The 22,947-nt window shown below is 45.1% G+C and overlaps 2 protein-coding genes across 3 annotated transcripts in view; one reads left to right on the forward strand and one right to left on the reverse strand.

The window, feature by feature from the left end:
• LOC148143441 (uncharacterized) overlaps positions 1–22,947 on the reverse strand; it is a 59,109-nt gene that overhangs the window by 6,914 nt on the left and 29,248 nt on the right. Inside the window, exon 3 of the mRNA XM_087974186.1 lies at positions 22,468–22,588. Coding sequence (XP_087830312.1) covers positions 22,468–22,588 — 121 coding nt within the window. The remainder of the gene's footprint in view (positions 1–22,467; positions 22,589–22,947) is intronic.
• Positions 1,760–18,238, forward strand: LOC148143442 (uncharacterized). 2 transcript variants are annotated; one of them, XM_087974167.1, is made up of 2 exons: positions 1,760–1,897; positions 14,924–18,238. In XM_087974167.1, exon 2 carries the CDS (start codon positions 15,299–15,301, stop codon positions 16,544–16,546), a length of 1,248 nt encoding a protein of 415 aa, XP_087830293.1. In that variant the 5' UTR covers positions 1,760–1,897; positions 14,924–15,298; the 3' UTR covers positions 16,547–18,238. The 2 variants fall into 2 exon arrangements, with proteins under 2 accessions (XP_087830293.1, XP_087830292.1); XM_087974166.1 differs by lacking the exon at positions 1,760–1,897 and adding an exon at positions 2,872–2,953.

Genomic DNA, 22,947 nt, shown 5'->3' on the forward strand with positions numbered 1-22,947 from the left:
TTTGTAGCAAATTGATACATTGAACAAATCTCGACTGCTTTTAAGTGTTTCATCTTTAGAATGGGTTGCAGGTTTCAGTTCATTAGTATGTAAATCCCAAAACTTCTTTTAAGTCACAGTCTCGAGATTTTAAAAGGTTTTAAAAAGAGGTGCCATCTCAGCTCAGACAATGCATGAAAGATGTGAGGTTCGAGTCTGTCTTGAGTCAAAGTAGGAATTTATAAAATATTACATGGATTGACTGTCTGCAGATTGTGCACTTTTTGAGCAAAATAGAATGTATCTACAAATATAATTCTGCAAATGCAAATTCACCCCATAGTCTTATCTATGTGTGCATGCATGAGAGTGAGTGAGTGTGTGCATTTCCGTGAGTCTGGTGAGAGAGTGTGTGTTTGCGTGTGTGCATGCTTGGTAAAGTGAGAGTGTGCAGGAGTTTAAGTCTGTGAGAGGATGTGTGTGTGGGTGAGAGTGTGGGTGGGTACATGTGTTGTGCATCTGAGAGAGCGCGTATATCTGAGAGAGTGGCTGCGTGAGTATTTGAGAATGTATGGCTGTGTGTGAGAGACAGAGAGACAGAATGTGTACAGTGTAGTGAGGTCACCTGTAGTGTAACATGAACCCAAGATCCTGGTGAAGGCCATCCTCATGGGTTCCAAACTTGGCTATCAGTCTCTGTCCGGCCACGAGAAATGATTAAGCAGTTGCACAATAGACACTGGAGAGGGCAGGGTGAGACTTGTCTTTCAATTTGCAAAAGGTGGAAGGTTCTGGATGATGTGATCCATGGGAAACACAACTTGGAGACCTTCGGCTCAGAGGTGGAGCTGGAAGCCAAGCTGCTGACACGCTGGGAAGGCAAGGCGGAAAGTTAATCAGATGTTTTTTATTCCGGGAGATGGTCTTTCCCTCCGTAGAGAGCCTTCCGATAAGGGACAGAATAGTGATGCGGATTGCCTCCGTTCTCTGCAGTTGGCAGCAGAAGCACAGATGGCATCAGAATCTGGTGCCAGGATTCAGGAACCACTGTGCTCTGGGCTGGAGAAGTGGGAAAGGGAGGTGCAATGGGTGTGGTCCAACGATGTCAGCAGGAGACAGCCTCTGCTGAGGGCGCATGAGAAGTTAAAAGCTGCAAAGACAAAGCAGAACCTCAAAGCACTGGGTGGAGTGGTGGCTCAGTGGTTAGCAATGCTGCTTAATAACGCCAGGAGCCTGGGTTTGATTCCACCCTTGGGTGACTGTGTGAAGTTGGCATGTTCTCTCCCCCTTGTGTCTGTGTTGGTTACCTCTGGGTGTTCTGGCTTCCTCCCACAGTCCAAAGATCTGCAACCAGTTCTTCATCCAGACACCCCCTCTGGACAAGCCCTTCGCATACATAGGATCTGTTCAGGTGAGGAGGCACACTACGCAATGTTCTTCACAGCCTGCAGCACATTATTGATGAGGATGAGCACCTCACCAAGACCTTCCCCACGCCTCCACTTACTCCCTTCAAACAACCGCCAAACTTTAAACAGATAATTGTTCGCAGTAAACTGCCTGGCCTTCAGGACAACATGATACAACTCTGTCACGGCAGATAATGAAAGACGTATCAGAATGTTGACACGATTACCACTATTACACGTGGGGACACCACCCACCATGAGTGCAGCAGGTACTCATGTGACTCAGCCAACATTGTTTATCTCATATGCTGCAGGCAATGATGCCCTGAGTCTTAGTATATTGGTGAGACCGAGCAGAGGCTATAGCAACAGATGAATGGACACTGCACAACAATCACTAGCCAGGAGTGTTTCCTCCCAGTCAGGGAACAGTACAGCGGTCTGGGACATTCAGCCTTGGACCTTCGGGTGACTATCCTTCAAAGTAGACTTCAGGATGGGCAACAACGGTAAGTGGCTGGGCAGAGGCTGATAGCCAAGTTCAATACCCTTTGATACGGCCTCAACCGGGACCTTGGGTTCATGTCACACTACACGATACATTCTCTCTCTCTCTCATACACACGCGCGCGCATGCATTCACACACACCCTCTCGCAGACTTATACTCCATTATACACTCTCTCACACACACACACACACACCCACACCCTCTCAGACTTATTCCCCATTACACTCTCTCACACATACATGATCACTTGGTTTCTCCTGCACACACACACACACACATACATAAAAGTTTGTGGGTTGAATTTGTACTTGCAGAATCGCATTTTATTTTGCTCAAAAACTCATACACGTAAGATTCTGGAATACAACGATAGAAATAGAATCCGTCTGACCTAACATTGGGACACAGACAGACTTTAACTTAACACCTTCAATGCATCATCTGATTGAGATGACACGTATTGTTAAAAGCTAGCTTGACAACGTAACTTTTGAAAAGTTTTAGGATTTACATGTGAAGGAATCGAAACTAACATGGTCATTCTAAAAAATGGTCGAGGTAAGCTAAAGTTGTTTAATATTCCATCCCATGTCACTGCAATCCTGGTGCTATAAAGTCTGTGTGTTATGATTCTGCTCCATAACCAACGATGAAGGAGCAGCGCTTCGAAAACTAGTGATTCCAAATAAACCTGTCGGGCTATAACCTGGCATTGTGTGATTTTTAATTTTGAAAATATGCAGTAATGCCAACATCTCCATACTGCGCATGCTACTCGGTGTCAGCAACGTACTGCGCATGTTCCACGGTGTCAGCAAACTATTACGCATGCTCACGCAACAAGCGGAAACACTCCGTGACCTTGTTTTGATGGACCAATGAGAAGCTCTGGAGGACCGGATGTAGACTGGTCCTCCTGCCAATCACAGCAAACACATCGTCTGGATGCGGAAGTAGCACCATGTGCTTCTGAGCTGGTTGTTGCTGCTTCTCTCTCTCTGAATGAAGATTGAGCTTCACCCCAGACTGCAACTTCCTTCCTCTCTCCAACATCTGTGAGTACAGCACACTCTTTTCTCACCCCCTTTTCCATTCCGGGGTTGAGCTGTTGACTTGCAGGAACTGAAGGGAAACGGAGTGAATCCAGGGAGGGGACAGACTCTGGGAAAGTTAGTCCAGGTCTTTTTTTCAATGGCAAATACAGGAGAATTGACATTTCAGGCTCGAGCCTTTCATCAGCAATGATGTGTGGATGAACAAAGGGGCCTCTGCGTCCATCTAATCCAGTCAATGCAAGTTGTCAGACAGGTGCAGCAAGTAGTGAGCAAGGCAAGTGGTATATTAGCAAGAGGAATTGAGATCAGAAGTGGGGACGCCTTCCTGCAGTTTGGGCGTAATTGAATATATCCAAGGCTGAGTTCATCTGATTTTTGAACAACAAAGAAGTGATGATTATGGGGGAGGCAAGACCAGTGCAGATCACTTACTATGCTGACTATGTTCTCAAACTAAACTGGACCCACCTGCCTGTGTTTAACCTATATCCCTCTGAATCTTTTATATTGGAGTCATAGAGATGTACAGCACAGAAACAGACCCTTTGGTCCAATTTGTCCATGACTATCAGTTATCCTAATCTAGTCTATTTGCCAGCCCTGGGCCATATCCCTCGAACCCCTTCTATTATAGACCAATCCAAATGCCTCTTAAATTCTGTAATTATACCAGTCTCCACCACTTCCTCTGGCTGGTCATTTCATATATGCACTACTGTGTGAAAAGGCTCCCCTTTGAGCTCTTTTATGTCTTTCCCCGTTCGCCCAAAACCTTTAGTTCTGCACTACCCCACCCCAGGGAGAAGACTTTGTCTATTTACCCTATCCATGCCTCTCATGACTTTATAAACCTCTAAGGTCATCCCTCAGCCTCCGACGCTCCAGGGAAACAGCCGCAGCCTATTCAGCCTCTCCCGAGAGCTATTTTTTTCAAATCTGGCAACATGCTGGTAAATCTTTTCTGAACCCTTTCAAGTTTCACACCGTCCTTCTGATGGGCAGGAGACCAGAGTTGCATGCAATATTCCAAGCACGCAATATTCCAAATGTGGCCTCACCAATGTCCTGTAGAGCTGCAACATCACTACCTCCCAACTCCTTTACTCAGTGCTGTACCCGATAAAGGAAAGCATGCCAAATGCTGCCTTCACTATCCTCTCTACCTGGGACTCGACCTTCAAGGAACGATGAACCTGCACTCCAAGGTCTCTTTATTCAGCAACACTCCCCAGGACCTTATACACTTTATGCTAAGTCCTACTTTGATTTGCTTTCCCAAAATCCAGCACTTCACATTTATTTAAATTAAACTTCATCATTCATATACTAATCCAAATATCTTTTAAATGTTCTAACTGTATCTGCATCCACCCCTTTGTCTGGAAATTCATTCCACACACAAACCACTCTCTGGGGGGAAGAAAATGGCGACCCTCATGTCCTTTTAAAATCTTTCTCCTCTCTCTCTTTCAAAATTTGCTCAGTAATCTTGACCCCCAGCCTAGAGAGAGGATTTTGGCCGTTCACCTGATCTATACCCCTCACAATGTTATAATCCTCCTCTGCTCCAGTGGAAAAATTTCCAGCTTATTAACCTGAATGTAGGTATATTCATGGTAGGTCAGGCAGCATCCGAGGAGCTACCTGATCTGCTGTGCTTTTCCAGCACCACTCTAATCTAGACTCTGGTTTCCAGCATCTGCAGTCCTTGTTTTAGCCTTTTACGTCGGTATACTCAGATCTACTTATGATCTGTTCAATGCTGGTGCAAGCTCGACAGGCTAAATGCCCTATTCCTGCTCCCAATTTGCACACTCATAGTCCAGAACAGCAAGAGACCATAAAACACAGGATCAGAAATTAGGCCTCTGAGCCCATCAGGGGTGCTGCACTATTAAGTTCTGGCTGATAAGTTTCTCAATCCCATTCTCCCACTTTCTCCCTGTAACCCTCCATCCCCTTGATACTCAAGAACCTATCTATCTCCATCTTAAATCTACTCAGTGACCTGGCCTCCACAGCCTTCTGTAGCAATGAATTCCACATATTCACCACTCACCGGCTGAAAATGTTTCACCTTATCTTTGTTCTAAAAGATATTCCTTTTACTCTGATGCTGTGCCCTCGGGTCCTAGACTCTCCTCCCAATCGGAACATCTTCCCCATGTGCACTTTGTCCAGGCCATTCAGAATTCTGTCTGTTTCAATTAGATCTCCACTTCCCCCGAGTGTGGGTCTGTTAATCAGCATGAACCACACCCTTCAGGATGAGTTACAGCAGGAATTAGGTTCAGCAAAGTCAGAACGGGGGGAGTGTGTGTGGGATGGAGATTTTCAGCTTTTAGGGGATGAGAGAGGAAATAAAGTTCAATGTAAATTAGAATTGATCGGATGGGCTGATGGGCCGAGGAATGGCAACATGAATTTAATTTAGATAAATGTGAGGTGTTACATTTTGAAAGGCAAATCAGGGCACGACTTACATAGTTAATGGGGAGTGTTGTTAAACAGTGTCCTTGCAGGTTCATAATTCCTTGAAAGTGGAATTGCAGGGAGACAGGATTGTGAAGAAGGCATTTGGTACGCTTTCCTTTATTGGTCAGAGCATTGAGTACAGGGGTTGGGAGGTCATGTTAGGCCACTTTTGGAAAACTGTGTGCAATTCCAGTTGCCCTCCTCTGGAAGAACGTTGTGCAACTTAAAATGGTTCAGAAAAGATTTACAAAGATGTAGACAGAGTTGGAGGGTTTGAGCGATAGGAAGATGCTGAATACGCCAGGGATAATTTCCCTGTCGCATTTGAGGCTGATGGGTGACCTTACAGAAGTTTATAAGGGGTATGGATAGGTTGGATAGACAAAATCCTTTCCCCATGGTAGGCAACTTCAAACCTAGAGGGCATAGGATTCGCGTGAAAAGGGAAAGATTTAAAACGGACCTGAGGGGCAACTTTTTCACAGAGGGTAGTGCATGTTTGGAATGAGCTGCCAGAGGAAATGGTGGAGGCTGCTACAATTACAACATTTAAAAGGCATCTGGATGGGTATGTGAATAAGAAGGATTTAGAGGGATACAGGCCAAATGCTGGCAAATGGGATTAGATGAGTTTAGGATATCTGGTCGGCATGGATGAGTTGGACCGAAGGCTTTAATCATCTTGTGTGAAAGCAGAAGTGTTGTTGTGAAGATTGGACTTTCAGAGCAGCTTTCAAAGGTGTTTTACCTTTACTGGAAGCAGAAGAAGTGACAATGAAATATTTCATTGGTGAGACAGCAACTGAGTACGTCTAGGATTTTGGTGGAAATTGGGAATCGTTGCACTGTGGGGGTGAAATGCTTTAAGGCTTACCAGCAGTAAGGACGGTGTGCTTATTGGGGTGCCCAGTGAAGGGTTAGGTGGGGTTTTGTTTTAAACTGCTCATTTCTGCCAGCCTCCAACATTGTATTTCCAATGTTGTCCATCAGAAGGAGCGGTGAATCAGTAACTGGTATTGTTAGAAGCCTTACGATTTTCAGTACTGCAGGAATGGCATTGTTTCATCAGCATTGTAAACGTTACTGGCAGCAGAGGGAGGTGTGGGCTGTATTTACTAGAAACAATTAAGCATTTAGATAACGTACATAAGAGAGGGCAGGGTGGGATTTGTCTTTCGATTTGCAGAAGGTGGGAGATTCTGGGAGCTGTGATTTGAGGCAAATACAACTGCGGTAAATCATAGAAGCCCTACAGTGTGGAAGCTGGCTATTCAGCCCATCAAGTCCATTCTGACCCCTCCGAAACCATCCTGCTCATACACCCCTCGCACCCCCACCCCTTAGGGAATCAAGAGTTTGAGATAACACAAGTAAGAAGAGCTGAGATGATGGATAGATCAGCCACGATCTTAATAAATGGTGAAGCAGGCTCAACAGGCCAAACGGCCTACTCCTACTTCTATTACTATGAAACAATAACCCTGCATTTCCCATTGGCTAACCCACCTAACCTGTACATCCCTGGGCACTATGGGCAATTTAGCATGGCCAATCCAAATCAAGGTTGGTAAGCAATGTAGTGATGTGGAAAATGGACGTCAGAGAAAAATAGAAAGGAACAAGGGGAATAAAAGTACCAGCAATTAATACTGGATTCAAAAGATTACAAACAATAAAACTGAAAGCTCAGTATCTGAATTTGTGCTTGTTATGAAGGGGTAGAGGTACTGTACCTTGAAGGGGTAGAGGTACTGTATCTTGAAGGGAGTTAAAAAGCTGAGCAGAACAAAGTGTTCTAAACAAGATGAGAATGTAATATTTGGTCAACACAAATAGAGCAACTGGGTTGCCATGAGGCACAAACAAATTCAAATTTGGCCAATCAGTTTAAATTTTGCCCCAAAGTCCAATCAAGTTTGAATTAAGTATTTTGATAATATTGATACCAATAAAATGATCCGATGATTTGGACTATAAAACCCGGCATTTTTGTGAGTTTTAATACTCTGTGTTGGACATAAAGAGTAAAGTTGTTAATTCTTACTTTAAATATTTACCTCTGGGATAGTACTTTGCCTCTCAAACTTTTACATATTACTGCGTGGGGTGAATCATTTCTGTGTTTCTGGTTTAATTTAGCAGAGGGGGTTACTCTGTGTCGTAATAGCGCTGCAACGTAACAAAAGTGAATGAATTGACTGCACACATTGAAGAGAATAATTATGATCTGGGACTCCTTACAGAGACATAGCTTCAGGATGACAAGGATTGGATCATAAATATTGAGGGGAGATGTGGCATTCAAGTCGAATGAGAAGCTAAGTAAAGGTAGCGGATTGACACTGCTAATCAAAGCACTGATCACAGGGTAGTCTGGTGTCAGCTCGGATTTCAGGTCCTGGTTTCTTTGTCCTCTATTGATCTACCTGTTCCCACACAGTTATTGTCCGTTCTCAGCTCTGCTTCATTTCTGCTGAAGCTTTAACCTCCTTTGACACCTTCCGGAACAATAAATCATTCAGTCAATCAAAATCCAACCTACAATCTCCCAGCCTGTCAACCATCCAGACACAGAGTATCATACCAGAAAATATAACAAAAAAGGTGAAAAGTTAGAATTAAGTAGGTGCTTGTGTCTGTTCATTGGCAAGTAAACTAGAAATAAGGGTCTGCCAGGATTCTTATAGTGCCCTGATTGAAGAATTCTCTCTCCCTTACATCTAAGTATTAGTACCCAGCTATGATTTATAACAATATTTACATCAACAGAAATAAAGCATCTGTTATGCAATAGACATAGAGATATACAGTATGGAACTAGAATTTTACTCTCTCTCGTGTGTGCGCGCGCGTGCACACACACACCGAGGTCTATGGGGTGAATTTGTATTTGCAGATACCATCTATTTTGCTCAAAAAATGCACAATCTGCAGGCAGATAATACATGGAATATTTTATAAATTCCACTTTGGAAATAGAACCAGTCTGACTCAAAAAATGGGATACAGACAGACTCTGGCCTCACACCTTTAATGCATTGTCTGAGCTAAGTTGTCATCTTTTCTTATAAAACCTTAAGTTATCTCGAGTAGGTGTCTTATAAGAAGTTCTGGGGTTTACATATTAATGACACCAGCAACTCATTCTAAAAGATGAAAGACTTTACAATCCAGGGTTCTTCAATGTATCATTTCAGTGGCATGACTCTGTAATGTTTTGCTGTAAACTCAGTGTCTTATGATCTTATACTCCACAACTAGCTGATGAAGGAGCAGTGCTCCGAAAGCTAGTGCTTCCAAATAAACCTGTTGGACGGGCGTCATGTGATTTTTAGCTTTGCCAAGGTTTGGGTGGATTGGCCCTGCTAAATTACCCATGGTGCTCAGGGTTTTACAGGTGTGGGAGAATTGTTAGAAGCGATTTGATTCCACCTTCTCATGACTGGGTGTGTGAACATTGGTATGTTCTCCCCCTTCTGTCTGCGCGGGTTATCTCTGGGTGCTCTGGTTTCCTTCCATAGTCCAAGGATCTGCAGTTTCGGATGGATCGGCTGTGCTAAAGTGTCCAGGGATGTGCAGGTTAGAGTGGGTTAGCCATGGGGAACTGCAGAGCTGTAGGGTAAGTGGATGAGTCTGGGTGGGATGCTGTGTGGAAGGTCGGTGTGAATTTGATAGGTGAAATGGCCTGCAGGGATTATATAATTCTTCTCCTTTAGCCATATGTGGATTGAGAAATGACTGCTGTGGGAGGAGTAGGTTCCAGTTCATGGGACACTGCCCCAGTCCTGGGGAAGGTGGGAATTGTGCTGCCTCTCTCCCCACCCACCGCCCCCATCCATTCTCTCTCACCCTGCAATTCTCTGCCCCCCATTTTCTCTCCCCCTCATTCTCTTCCTCCACCCTTTCCTTTCCTTTCAGCCCCCACCACCCTCTGTTCCCCCCAGTCTCTCAATGGCCCCCACACTCTGTCACCCTGTCCATTCTGTCTCTCTTCCAACTCCCACTGAACTTTCTCATGCCTCAAGCTCTCTTTGATCGCTGTATCAAGCTCTTAGAAGAGAGAGAGAGAGAATGGTTGGTGATGACACTGCCTGGGAGATGGGGGTGCACGAGAAATGGCTGATCTTTCAACTTGAGAATAGCTAACATAATATATTCAGAAACAGCATTAAAGTTTGAACGCATGTTCAATTTTATATTAAGACAAAGCTGCAGCCATCTTTCTCAAACTTGCTTTGAACTATGTGCAGTTGAGGACAGGCTGTTCGGGGTGAATGAGGCTTTTGCTCGAAATGTCAATTTTCCTGCTCCTCGGATGTTGCCTGACCTGCTGTGCTTTTCCAGCACCACATTCTTGACTCTAATCTCCAGCATCTGCAGTACTCACTTTCTCCTGTTAGGGGTGAATGGCCGAACCCTCGTCTTGAAAAATTGGTTCTGTTAGAAGGTGTAGAGGTGTATTCTACCTTCAAGAGAGTTGAAAAGAGAGCAGAACCACCTGACATAGCACCAAACGTTGTGAACAAGGTAACAGTTTAACATTTGGTCAAACAGCTCAGCTGGGTTGCCTGGAGACAAAAACATACTCAATTTTGGCCAATCGATTTAAAATCTTGCCCCAAAATACTGAATTCCAATCAAGTTTGAATTTAGTATTTTGAGAATATTGGTTAGCACTGCTGCCTCACACCACCAGGGTCGATTCCAGACTTGGGTGACTGACTGTGTGGAGTTTGCACATTCTCCCCGTGTCTGCGTGGGTTTGCTCTGGGTGCTCCAGTTTCCTCCCACAGTCCAAAGATGTGCAGGTCAGGTGAAGTGGCTATGCTATATTGCCCGTAGTGTTAGGTGCATTCGTCAGAGGGAAATGGGTCTGTGGGGTTACTCTTCGGAGGCTCACTGTGGACTGGTTGGACCGAAGGGCCTGGTTCTGCACTGTAGGGAATTTAATCCAATCTAATATTAACACCAATGAAACGATTTGATGCTTTGGAGTACAAAATCAAAACAAAAAGTTGAACAGGTACAGGAGAACTGCCAAAAGACCAACAAATGTAGGCTGCTAATGAGAACTCTTGAGAGGTACCTGTCCAAAGGAGTCTGCACAGAGAAAAAACATCGACACCGACCTGGAGAGCAAATCTACAGAGGAAGGTACAAAAAGAAGATTTAACAGCTGGCTGGTCTTGAAGTTTGAATCTTTCGGTAAATCTTAATCAGGGGTTTTTATTGGACTGGTATCGTACAGGGGAAGGTAGAAGATAGGTTAGAGACAGGAGTTGTAAATAGTTGTTAATTAATTATTCTCCGTTAGACTTTAATAAATAAAGTTGTTAATTTTTACTTTAAATACTGACCTTTGGGAATAGTTTCTTGGTTCTTGAATTTTCAGATTACTGCATGGGTTAAACCTTCTCTATGTTGCTGGTTTAAATTAGGTAGGGGAGGTTGCACCCAATGTTTTAAAATTTGAGGGCTTTCGTCCGAGTTTTGAACTGGTTTAGACAGATTTGAATAGATTTGAATAGAATCCCAGCAGATTTAAACACTTGCAAGTTAGTGTCCTAGATCATTAAATAAAACTTTAAATAGTGACTTTTAGAAACAGTTCCTTACCTCTTGAATTTTCACATTACCACATGGGGTAAATCTTTTTTGGGTTTAAATTAGTTGGGTGGGGGGGTGCAGTCCGTGTCATAACAATTCTGACTATATAGAAACAGTAGTGGAGCGTGGAAACAAACTGTTTGTTCCGTGCCAATCGGATATCCTAAATTAATCTAGGCCCATTTGCCAGCTCCTGGCCCATATCCCTCCAAACCTTCCTGTTCATATACCCATCCAGATGCCTTTTGAATATTGTAATTGTACCAGCCTCCACCACTTCCTCTGGGAGCTCATTCAATTCACGCACCACCCGCTGCGTAAAATAGTTGACCTTTAGGTCCCTTTTAGTCCTTTCCCCCCTCACCCTAATATAAATCAATTGCTGCTTTTTCTGAACAGGCTCAGTGGCTGGCATTGCTGCCTTATAGCGCTGGGGACCCGGGTTTGATCCCAGTCTCGGGCAACTGTCTGAGTGGAGTTTGCATCTTCTCCCCATGTCTGCGTGGGATTCCTTTGGTGCTCCGGTTTCTCCCCACAATCCAAAGATGTGCAGGTTTGGAGAGGGCACTTGAGGGGAATTAACTTTCACACTTTTTTTCTATTCCTTAGGTCCCTTTTAAATCTTTCCCCTCTCACCTTCAACCTATACCCTCCAGTTTGGGAGTCCCCTACCCTGAGGAAAAGATGAGTAGTCAAATAAAATGCAAAAGGAATAAAATGTCGAGCCGCAGGATAAATATAAAATGTCGCTCCAGCCTTTCTTGTCTCCGAGTGTCATTTGGGCACAAAACCTGTCGGTAACACCAGCAACGTCACAGAGCATCTTGCGCATGCTCCTCGGTGACAACACACACTGCGCATGTTCGCCAGTGTCAGCAAAACCTGTGCGTGCTCCTGGCTGTCCGCGGAAACTGCGCGTGATCTTCTTTTGTTGGGCCAATAGGAAGCCCTGCAGGACCGGAAGGAGCGTGGTCCTCCTGCTAATCAGAGACGCCCCTACTGTGTCTCTCTCTCTCAATCTCAATTTATGGAGGGGAGAGATTCTGGAAAAGTTGGGCCAGGTCTGTGTCTCAGTTGGCAAACTCATGGAAAATGCAGTACCACGATGTGAAGTGATAGCATTCCCTGTGGGGGGTGGGGAGGGAAAGCAGAAAGGAGATGCATTGTTTAAATGGTGATATATTGGGATGTGGAGAAAGTGAGGACCGCAAATGTTGGAGATCAGAGTCAAAAAGTGTGGTGCTCGAAAAGCACAGCAGATGAGGCAGCATCCGAGGAGCAGGAGAGTCAGCGTTACAGGCACGAGCTCTTCATCAGGAATGTGTATAAAGGGGCCTCAGCGTCCTTCCATACCGGTCAATGCCAGTTGTGAGGTGCAGCAAGCAATGAGCAAAGCAGGTGTTATCTTAGCAAGAGGAATTGAGTTCAGAAGTGGGGATGTCTTCCTGCAGTTATGGGATCATTGAATATATTCAAGGCTGAGTTCATCTGATTTTGGAACAACAAAGAAGTGGATGTTTATGGGGGAAGGCAAGGAAATGGTTTTCAGACCATTGCAGAACAGTTACCGAGTCAAACAGCACAGAAACAGTCCAACTACTCCATGCTATGTTCTCAAACTAATCTAATCCCATCTGCCAGTGTTTGGCCTATATCCCTCAGTCACAAAGCTGGTCCTTTTTACTAAAAGCTGGTCCTTTTTACTAAAAGCTGGTCCTTTTACTAAAAGCTTGTCCTTCTTCTCAAGGATGCTGTGTCCTTGGTTTTTTTTTCAGAGGGGTGGTAAATAAACCTGGGCTCCGAAGTGACTGGTTTAGTACAGAGATGAAAAACAGTATTGGGAGGCATTTTTGGTTATATGTAAACAGATGAGACTTGAGGCCAAAGCTTTTGTTTTAGAAGTGACCTGTACAATGAAAGGGGAGTGGTCAGTCCTGAAAGCTGACGTCTCGTTTGGGTGAGTGAAGCAGTGGACTATGTGGAGAAAGGCTGCTAACACTGTCTCCTTCTGCCCTTCTAACTTCAACTGTAAGCCTCTGTTTCAGTTTTACTTTGTTTAAGGGGTTTGTTTTTTTGGTACTGTTGTGTACCAGCATTGTGAAGAGTGTTAAGAGTTTCTCCACAGCTTGTACTGTACTTAATAAAGTTTGGTTGTTCACAGAAGTTGGCGTATTGCAGTGTAAGAAGCTCAAGCAAAAGAACTTAACAAAGGAACCTCAGGGATAAGTCTTTCATGCAGAAAGTGGCGTGTTTAAGGAAAGAGCTGTCAGAGAAAGTGGTGGGTGCTGGTACAATTATGCCATTAAAAGGCATCTGGATGGGTATACGATTAGGAAGGGTTTAGACGATATGGGCCAAATGCTGGCAAATTGGCCGAGATTAGGTTAGGTTATCTCGTTGGCACGCATGAATTAGACCGAAGGGTCTGTTTCCGTGCTATCACTCTGGCTTGCCACTAACATTTGCCACATCTATATGTACAGTTTCTGTCTGGTGTCAGTGTCAATGCCTTGATATCTCATTCTTAACTGGACTGGCAGTGCTTGGAATAGAATGCGGCAAAATGAGGGCAATTCACATAAAACATCCCCTTATGCACCGATAGTGGGAGAATGGGGATTCCAACCGGGGTTTACAGATGCCACTTTTAAACTCTGGAGATCCAGGGGTATCTCATGTTTAGGGGATCTATTTAAAGATGGGGTCCTGATGTCTTTTGAACAGCTGCGTCAGAAATTCGGATTACCTAATGGAGACCTCTTTCGATACTTCCAAATTCGAGATTATATACAGAAGAAGACCACGTTATCAGATAGTCTTTATAAATCAGATAGAGAATGTAGTGTCCTACGACCAGTGGGGGTATTTTCCGTCAGTACGATTTATCATTTACTACATGATAAAGTATCGGGAGATATGTATAATCTGCTTAAAACATGAGATCAGGATTTGGGACTAGAAATCTATAGAAACGTGGAATGATATTTGGGAAAATGCTAGAAGAATTACTATCTGTAACAGAACCCAGGCTATCCAGCTGAAGATACTTCATAGGGCCCATATAGCACCGGTTCGATTGGCAAAATTTAAGGCAGGAGCATCTCCAATGTGTCCTAAATGCAAAATAGAAGTGGGCACTCATGTACATTGCCTATAGACCTGTCATAAGATCCGTAGATATTGGACTAAAGTAGCAAGTACCCTGACAGAAATTTTAGGAACGGAAATTAAAGTGGACCCTGTATCTCTCCTCTTTGGCTTTTCAAACCTTCCCTCCCTGGACACGTACGGGAAGAGACTATTTTCTATTCTTTCTTTCGTGCAAGGAAAAATATTTTGGTGAACTGGGCGGCTGAGGGCCACCCTGGACTTTCAAATTGGCACAGATTAATTATGGAATGTATTCCCCTTGACTTCCTTACAAATATTGTGCACCGAAAGACCGAATTATTTTATAAAATATGGCAGCCCTTCTTGAATTACATAAATACAGATATTTCGGCTATCCTAACAAGGGCTTTTATTTAATTGAGATTACAAACCTGGCTGGTCCGGGGCCCCTCGGGGGACGAATCCCGCACGAATACGGGTTTTATTATATCTGATGCTAACACATCCCGAGCATGTAAGAGACTTAAATATACACTCTGGTTAGTTGTAGGTTAGATTAGTAGATAGTTGAGTTTTGTTTGATTTTTTTCTTTTTCGTTTTTTTTCTGTTTTTTGTTAAATTTTGGCTATTGTATATTTGAGTTAATTGTATATCAATGTTTATATCTGAGAGTTTTGTTTATTTTTGTAAACTTGTTAAAATGTTAAATTTCTAATAAAAATATCTATAAAAAAAACTGGATTGGCAGTGATGACTTTTGTAATCTTTTCTTACAGACTATCTGAAGACAGAAGTTTCAAGTTAACAGATAAAGGGCTTATGTCCAAAATGTTGATTCTCCTGCTTCTCTGATGCTGCTTGCTGTGCTGTGCTTTTCCAGCGATGCAGTTTTTGACTCTGACTCTCCAGCGTCTCCAGTCCTCACTTTCACATCAATGTCTGATAGTTACTCAATCCATCAGGACCGCAACAATTTTCAACTATGATTCTGTGAGAAGGAGCAAAGCGTTCTTTTTGGTTCCAGTTTGAGTACGGTTGAAAGACCCTACTGTTGCAGCGCACTGAGTGTGGAGCCTGAAACAACTCTACTGCCTGGAAAGAAGAATTCATGGCAGGGTTGTACACGTGTGTGTGCAGCTGAAGCTTCGGCCATGGAGAAACCTGAGGAAACACGCCCTGTTGAGAAACCATGGAATTGTGGCGACTGCAGGAAGGGCTTCCATGTCCCACCTGTCCTGGCGGCTCATCAGTGCAATCACACTGGGAAGAGGCCGTTCTCCTGCCCCGAGCGGGCAAAGGGCTTTACTTGCTCCTGTGTCCTGCTGCCCCACCAGCATATACACACTGGTGAGAGGACGTTTTACTGCTCCATGTGCGGGAAAGGATTCACTTGGGTGGACAACCTCCAGACCCACCAGCGAATCCATGCAGGGGAGAGGCTCTTCAGTTGCCACGAGTGCGGGAAAGCCTTCAGCAATTCCTCCAACCTGCTGACGCACCGGCGGGTCCACACGGGGGAGAGGCCATTCAGCTGCCCCGAATGTGGGAAGGCCTTCAGCGATTCCTCCAACCTGCTGAGGCACCGGCGGGTCCACACGGGGGTGAGGCCCTTCAGCTGCCCAGAGTGTGGGAAGGCCTTCAGCAATTCCTCCTCCCTGCTGGTCCATCAGCGGGTCCACACGGGGGAGCGGCCCTTTAGCTGCCCAGAGTGCGGGAAGGCCTTCAGCAATTCCTCCTCTCTGCTGACCCACCGGCGAATCCACACGGGGGAAAGGCCCTTCAGCTGCCCAGAGTGTGGGAAGGCCTTCAGCAAAACCTCCCACCTGCGGAGCCACCAGCGGGTCCACACGGGGGAGAGGCCCTTCAGCTGCCTAGAGTGTGGGAAGGCCTTCAGCAATTCCTCCAACCTGCTGGCCCATCAGCGGATCCACACGGGGGAGAGGCCCTTCAGCTGCCCAGAATGCGGGAAGGCCTTCAGTAAATCCTCCAACCTGCTGGCCCATCAGCGGGTCCACACGGGGGAGAGGCCCTTCAGCTGTCCAGTGTGCGGGAAGGCCTTCAGCAATTCCTCGGACCTGCTGAGACACCGGCAAATCCACATGAGGGAGAGGCCTTTCGCTTGCTCTGAGTGTGGTAAGGTCTTCAGCAATTCCTCTGACCTGCTGTCCCACCAGCGGGTCCACACCAGGGAAAAGCCATTCAGCTGCCCCGAGTGCGGGAAGGGGTTCACCCACTCCTCCAAACTGCTGGCCCATCAATGGGTCCACACTGGGGAGAGGCCGTTTGCCTGCCCTGACTGCAGGCGGAGGTTCTCATTGTCCTGCAACTTGCGGAGGCACCAGTGCATCCAACAATCAGATTCCACCAGTGACACTGCAGTGGGTCACCCCCAGGGCTGAACCTCCTGCCCATTCTGACAGTGGGTGCAGTGAGCTTTTGTGTTTTGTGCTGGACTCACCCCCACCAAGCCCACCTACATGGCTCAGGGGTGGCATGGTGACTCAGTGATTAGTATCACTGCCTCACGATGCTGACCTGGGTTCAATTCCACCCTTGGGGAGACAGTCTGTGTGTAGCTTTCACGTTGCACGCCCCACGTCTGTATGGGTTACCTCTGAGTGCTCTGGTTTCCTTCCCCTGGTCTAAAGGTGTGCAGGTTAGGATGAATTGGCCCATCTAAATTGTCCCATAGTGTTCAGGGATGTGTCGGTGTGGTGCATTAGTTGGGGTAAATGTAGAGGAATAGGGATAGGGGAATGGCTGGGTTACTCTGCGGAGGGCCAGTGTGGACTTGTTGGGCCAAAGGACCTGTTTCCATACTGTAGGGAATCTAATCTTTAAAAAAAAGAATTCCTCCAAGCAATCTTGATAAAATATGCCGAGTTGGACAAAGTATCCCATCAAGTTTGAGTTGAAGAAGTCTGAAGTCACACGACACCATGTTATAGTGCAACAAGTTTATTTGAAATCACAAGCTTTAGGAGCATTGCTCTTTCATGAGTACTGCCCCCTCATCACTTCATCTGGTGCCATGTGACTTCTGACCTTGTCCACCCCAATTCAACACCTGCACCTCCGCATCAGAGTTGACGAATGAGATTGGATTTTATTCGGCCTGATTGTGAGATGTTCCATTTGGAAACTCAAAACTGTCTGACCAACAAAGAGATGCAAATCATAGAGTCCTACAGCAGGAGACAGGCCCTTCGGCCCAACATGGTCCACACCGACCAAACTGTCCATCAACACTAAGCCCATTTCCCTGCACTTGGCCCATTTCCTTCCATACCTTTCCTATCCACGTATTTGCCCCAATGCCTTTTAAATGTTGTTAATGTACCCACCTCAACCACTTCCGCTGGCATCTCATTCCATATGTGTACCACCGTCTGCGTGAAAAGAAACGTTGCCCCTCACATTTCCTTTTATTCTTTTTCCTCTAACTTTAAACTGATGCCCTCCAGCCCTCACTTCCCCAACCCCGGGATAAAAGTCTGAGTGCATTCACCCTCTCACGATCTCTTCACTTCTTGAAGGGCCCCTCTCAGACTCTTAATGCTCTAAATAAAAATATCTTAGCTTGTCCAACCTCTCCCTTTTACACAGACCCTTGAATCCTGGTAACATCCTTGTATATGTCATCAGCATGCTTCCAAGTTTAATAACATATTTGTTATAGACACTGCCCTGTCTACCTATTTTGTTGGAAATATAGGAACTAATCCAAACTGGGTAATCTGGCTGATGGGGCAGGAAACCACTTCCTTTCTTGAGAGACAAGTCTCCTGGAGAGAACTGGCTGGCTGACTGATCTACTGACCCTCACAGTGTCCCACTGCCCTCAGTTATCTGGAGGGAGTCCACACATTTGCCTAAGGTGGTGCTTGAAACCTTTATCATCTTTGGGATGGATCCTCATTCATTCCGTGCTATGGAGTCATGCAGCCTGGAAACAGACCCTTCAGACCAACCAGTCCATGATCCCCTACTAAACTAGTGCCACCCATCTGCTCCTGGCCTATATCCAGTATGTTAATACTTTTGTTCATTTGTTCACCGTGAGAGTTGGATAAATAAATTGCTGATTGTTGATTTTAAAGTGTTGGGGATTTATTCTTATCACTAGAGCAGGTTACACCACTTTTCATGCTAATTTTACAGATTATTGGGCGACACGCTCCTCTGGGTGTTTCTCTTTGAGATAGGTGTGGCTGTCAGCCTTTGCTTTATAAAAGTATTGACGTAATGTAGTGCTGAATGCAATGGAGTCAACATGAATCCCAGCCTCTCACTGTGGTTGTGGGTGAATCGTCTTAATTTGACTCTTAACTCAGAAACTGCACACAATTAACTGCTGAAACAATGATTAACACTTTATTGTATGGAGCAACCAAAAATAAAACTCCTCAAGTTTTCATTGGAGAAAAGAAGGTTTAGGGGTGACTTGATAGAGGTGTACAAGATGATTAGAGGTTTAGATAGGGTTGACCATGAGAACCTTTTTCCACGTATGGAGTCAGCTATTACAAGGGGGCATAGCTTTAAATTAAGGGGTGGTTGGTATAGGACAGATGTTAGGGGTAGATTCTTTACTCAGCGAGTAGTGAGTTCATGGAATGCCCTGCCAGTAGCAGTGGTGGATGCTCCCTCTTTATGGGCATTTAAGCAGGCATTGGATAGGCATATGGAGGATAGTGGGTTAGTGTAGGTTAGGTGGGCTTGGATCGGCACAACATCGAGGGCCAAAGGGCCAGTACTGCGCTGTATTCTTCTATGTAACCCAGTTCAACCTCACTCACAACTTGGCTATCACCCAATTGATGGCAGAATTTAACTGAGTTTCCCCCAACAGTATCTGTCTCTGGAAGTGTCCAGGGATTCAGTGCAGCATTCTTCTTCCAAGTACTGCTGCTACATCATTCTGGTGGAGATTCCTCGCTTTCAAATCTGTGATGTGATGCTTCTTTAGATTCTAACACCATCTCCCCACACTTCTGGAGATCTCCGGTCTGTAGCTTACCTTCTTATCCTCGAGGTTTAGTGGTTTGTTTGATACAGTGTTTCCTGCAAAAAAACCCTTTACGTCAGGGCCTTCCTTCCACAGACAAACTTAATTGTCCTTTTATCATGAGCTTATTAAACACTTCGCTCATCTGTCCCAGGAAACATCTTGTTGTTTTGCGTCCTTCTTCCCAGGGATGGTTAACTACCAGAAATTAGGCCATTCAGCCTATTGAGTCTGCTCCACTATTCAATCGTGGCTGATACGTTTCTCAACCCAATTCTCCCTGTAACCCTTGATACTTAAGAATGATTGAGTCTGCTCCACCATTCAATGGGCTGAATGGCCTAATTTCTGCCTCCTGATGTAGCAGTTTCTCAGTGGCCCTTTTGTTTCTTGGTCCAGAAAGAGTTCCTGCTGATTCAGGGAGTTGCAAAGTTCTGCAGTTTACAGGACCACACCACATTCCCCTCTGCCTCCTCCTGAGATACTGGCAATTCCAAAGATCCCTTGGTATCCCTGAAAACAATCGAGGTGTCTGGAAATCTCTGCTGCTACTCTGGAACAGAAGGATTATGGGGAGAAAATTCAGAAATCTGATGTGAAAAGGGACTATGGAGTTCTACTCCAGGATTCTCTCAAGGTAAACTTACAGGTTGAGTCAGTAGTTGGGGAGGCAAATGCAATGATGGCATTTATTTTGATCAGACTTGAATATAAATGCAGGGATGTACTTCTAAGGCTCTGTAAGGCTCCGGTCAGCCCACAATTAGAGTACTGTATGTAGATGTGGGCCCCATATCTCAGGAAGGATGTACTGGCCCTAGAACATATTCAGAGGAGGTTCACAAGAATGGTCCAGGAATGAAAAATTTAACATATGAAGAACATTAGAGGACTCTAGGTTTATACTTCATGGAGTTCAGAAGGATGAGAGGGGATCTAATTGAAACCTACAAAATAATGAACGGTGTGGATGTTGGGAAGGTGTTTCCATTGGTAGGACAGACTAGAACCTGAGGGCTCAGCCTTCGCGTCAAGGGAAGACCCTTTAGAACAGAGGGAAGAGAGGCTCCTTCAGCCAGAGTGTGGTGAGTCTGTGGAATTCACTGCCACAGAAGGCTGCGGAGGCCAGGTTACTGAATATATTTAAGACGGAGATAGATAGGTTCGTGAGGATCAAGGGTTAAGGGAGAGAATGGGGTTGAGTGGCGAAGCAGACTCAATGGGCTGAATGGCCTAATTTCTGCTCCTATGGTCTTATGATATGCTGATGTGTGGAGGGATGAGAAGGGGGGGAAAAAAGAGATGAAGAGAGAAAGACAGTTAAGGTGAAGCTCGATAGAGATGAAGGAAATATAAGAATTGTATGATAAATGGCAGAACACATAGGAGCACTGGCATACAGAGAGATCTGGGCATATAGATCCGTGGAAGTGGTAATGCAGGTGGGCACCGTGGTCAAGAAAGCACACAGCACACTTCCTTGAGTGTAAGAGTTACGTTACAGCTGTTTATTATGGCCACATTCAGAATATAGTGTGTAGTTCTGGTCACGGTGCTACTGGAAGGATGTGGGTGCTCTGGTAGAGGGTACAGACAAGGTTCACCAGGACATTGCCTAGTCTGGAGGGCTCTCGTTATGAGCAGAGGAGGCATAAACCTGGATTATTTTCTTTGGAAAAACAGAGGCTGAGAGGAGACCTCGACAAAATGCTGAGATACACAGATTGGCTGGACAGGGGTGGCATGGTAGCTCAGTGGTTCGCACTGACGCCTCACAGTGCCAGAGATCTGCGTTCGATTTTAGTCTCAGGCAACTATCTGTGTGGAGTTGGCACATTGTCCGTGCACCCCACCTCCCGTGTCTGTGTGGGCTTCCTCCGGGTGCTCGGGCTTCCTCCTACAATCCAAACTTGTATAGGTTAGGGTGGATTAGCGATGCTAAATTACCCATAGCGTCCAGGGAGAGGCAGGATAAGTTGGATTGTCTGTGTGTAAATTGCCCCAATGTTCAGGGATGTGTAAGTTCGGTGCATTAGTCAGGAGTAAATGTAGATAATGGGGGTAAGAAAACGAGTCTCTATGTGTTAATCTTTAGAGGGCCAGTGTTGACTTGTTGGGCTAAATGGTCTGTTTCCACACTGGAGGGATTCTCTGATCGTCAGAGGTGTTTTTTTCCCACCAAAGTAGAAAGTTCAACTAAAAGAGGTTCAAGGACTGTTTGGGGGGAAAGTGGTGGGGGTGGGGAATTTACACAGAGGGGTGGTGGGTTTCTGGAACGCACTGCCAGTGGAGGTAATAGAAGCAGGCACCTTAACAACGTTTAAGGTGTATCTTGATAGATGCATGAAGGGGAGGTGAATAGAGGAACAGAAGCCACACATGGGCAATAAATAGCAGGTCTAAGTAAGAATTAAGAAGTAGCACAGGCTTGAGGGGGTGTGTGTGCCTAAAGCAAGTGAGAAGGGCCTGTGACTGTGCTGTATTGTATTGATACAGCTTTCCCCCACTATTTGAAAGTAGAGTGTTCCTTTCATAAGCCGAAATGGCCTAAAGCGAAGAAGCAATTACCATGAATTAATTTATATTATGCCTTTCTTTGTAAAAGCGACAATCCTCTTCGGATTTCTTTCGGTTTGTGAGAACAGGTATTAATGTAGGTCTTTTGTTAAAGTGAAGTAGTGTAAAGTGAACTTTCGAAAAGTGGGGGATATCTTTATGCTGATGGAGGGGAGATGGGGGGGCAATGAAGAGGGGTGGATGTAGGCTCAGGTGCAGAATAATAAACACTGAGACACCAATTGAGCAGCCCAGACTGGCCCTGTGCTGGAGACTCAATGGGATAGAGACAAATGTATCTATTTCAGATATACCTGCAGTATGCTCCATCCAGGATAAAAAAAAAAATGTCCTTCATCTGCTTCAGCATACAGGGCAGATGAGCAGTTTCTCCCCAATGTGGACCAGGAGGTGATGCGACTGAGTGAAGCCTTTCCTGTGCTGAATGTAGGTGAATGGCCGCTGCCCGGTATATAAATGCTGATGAATATCGGGCAGGCGGGGAAGGGAAACCGTTCCAACACTCCCTGCATTTTCATGATTTCTCCATGGTGCAGGTGTCCTCGTATTTCTCCAGGTTCAACAATCAGTTGAAACTCGCTCACACTTACAGCATAGGTGTGGTGTTACTGGTGAACCCTCTGATAATTGGAGAACTCTGTAAAACATGTTCCAGTCACTACTCTGGTGTGTGGGTATGTAAGACTCTGAGTTTCCAGTCACACTGACATTTAAAACCTAACAAAGCAGACAGACCTTCTCCCCTTTGTTTTCAAGGCCATCAGTATCCAAGTCCTGGTGAATCAAGCGATTGTCAGACTTCGATGTGATGTTTGGTCTGAGATTTCTGCCTCCAAATTCTTCTTTTGTAATATTCCTGTGGAAAGAGATTGCAAAGGTCATCGCTGTCAGTCCACAATAGAAAATCAGAACACACATTTCTAGTTTCTGTGGATCATTGTTTCCTCTCTTAATACCCAAGATCTTTGTGCTGATCTATACGTAAATGTATACAGCAGGGTAATGTGGTGGATTGCATACTCCAGGAAGAGTTCACTCAAATTGCTGAATGGACATCTATCATGCGGTGTTGACGTTCTTACTGAAGATATACAATATGCTGCAGTGCAATATTATGAGCCCAGAAACAACTGCAAATCAGGCTTTTAGAGCCATAAACATTCCATCAAATATGTAACATATACCCCAGACTTATCTGTCTTATATTAACGCACG

Source organism: Chiloscyllium plagiosum, unplaced genomic scaffold, assembly GCF_037043375.1.
Source record: "Chiloscyllium plagiosum isolate Xiang-an unplaced genomic scaffold, Cpla_swu_hap1 HiC_scaffold_27, whole genome shotgun sequence".
NCBI classification, from domain to species: domain Eukaryota; kingdom Metazoa; phylum Chordata; class Chondrichthyes; order Orectolobiformes; family Hemiscylliidae; genus Chiloscyllium; species Chiloscyllium plagiosum.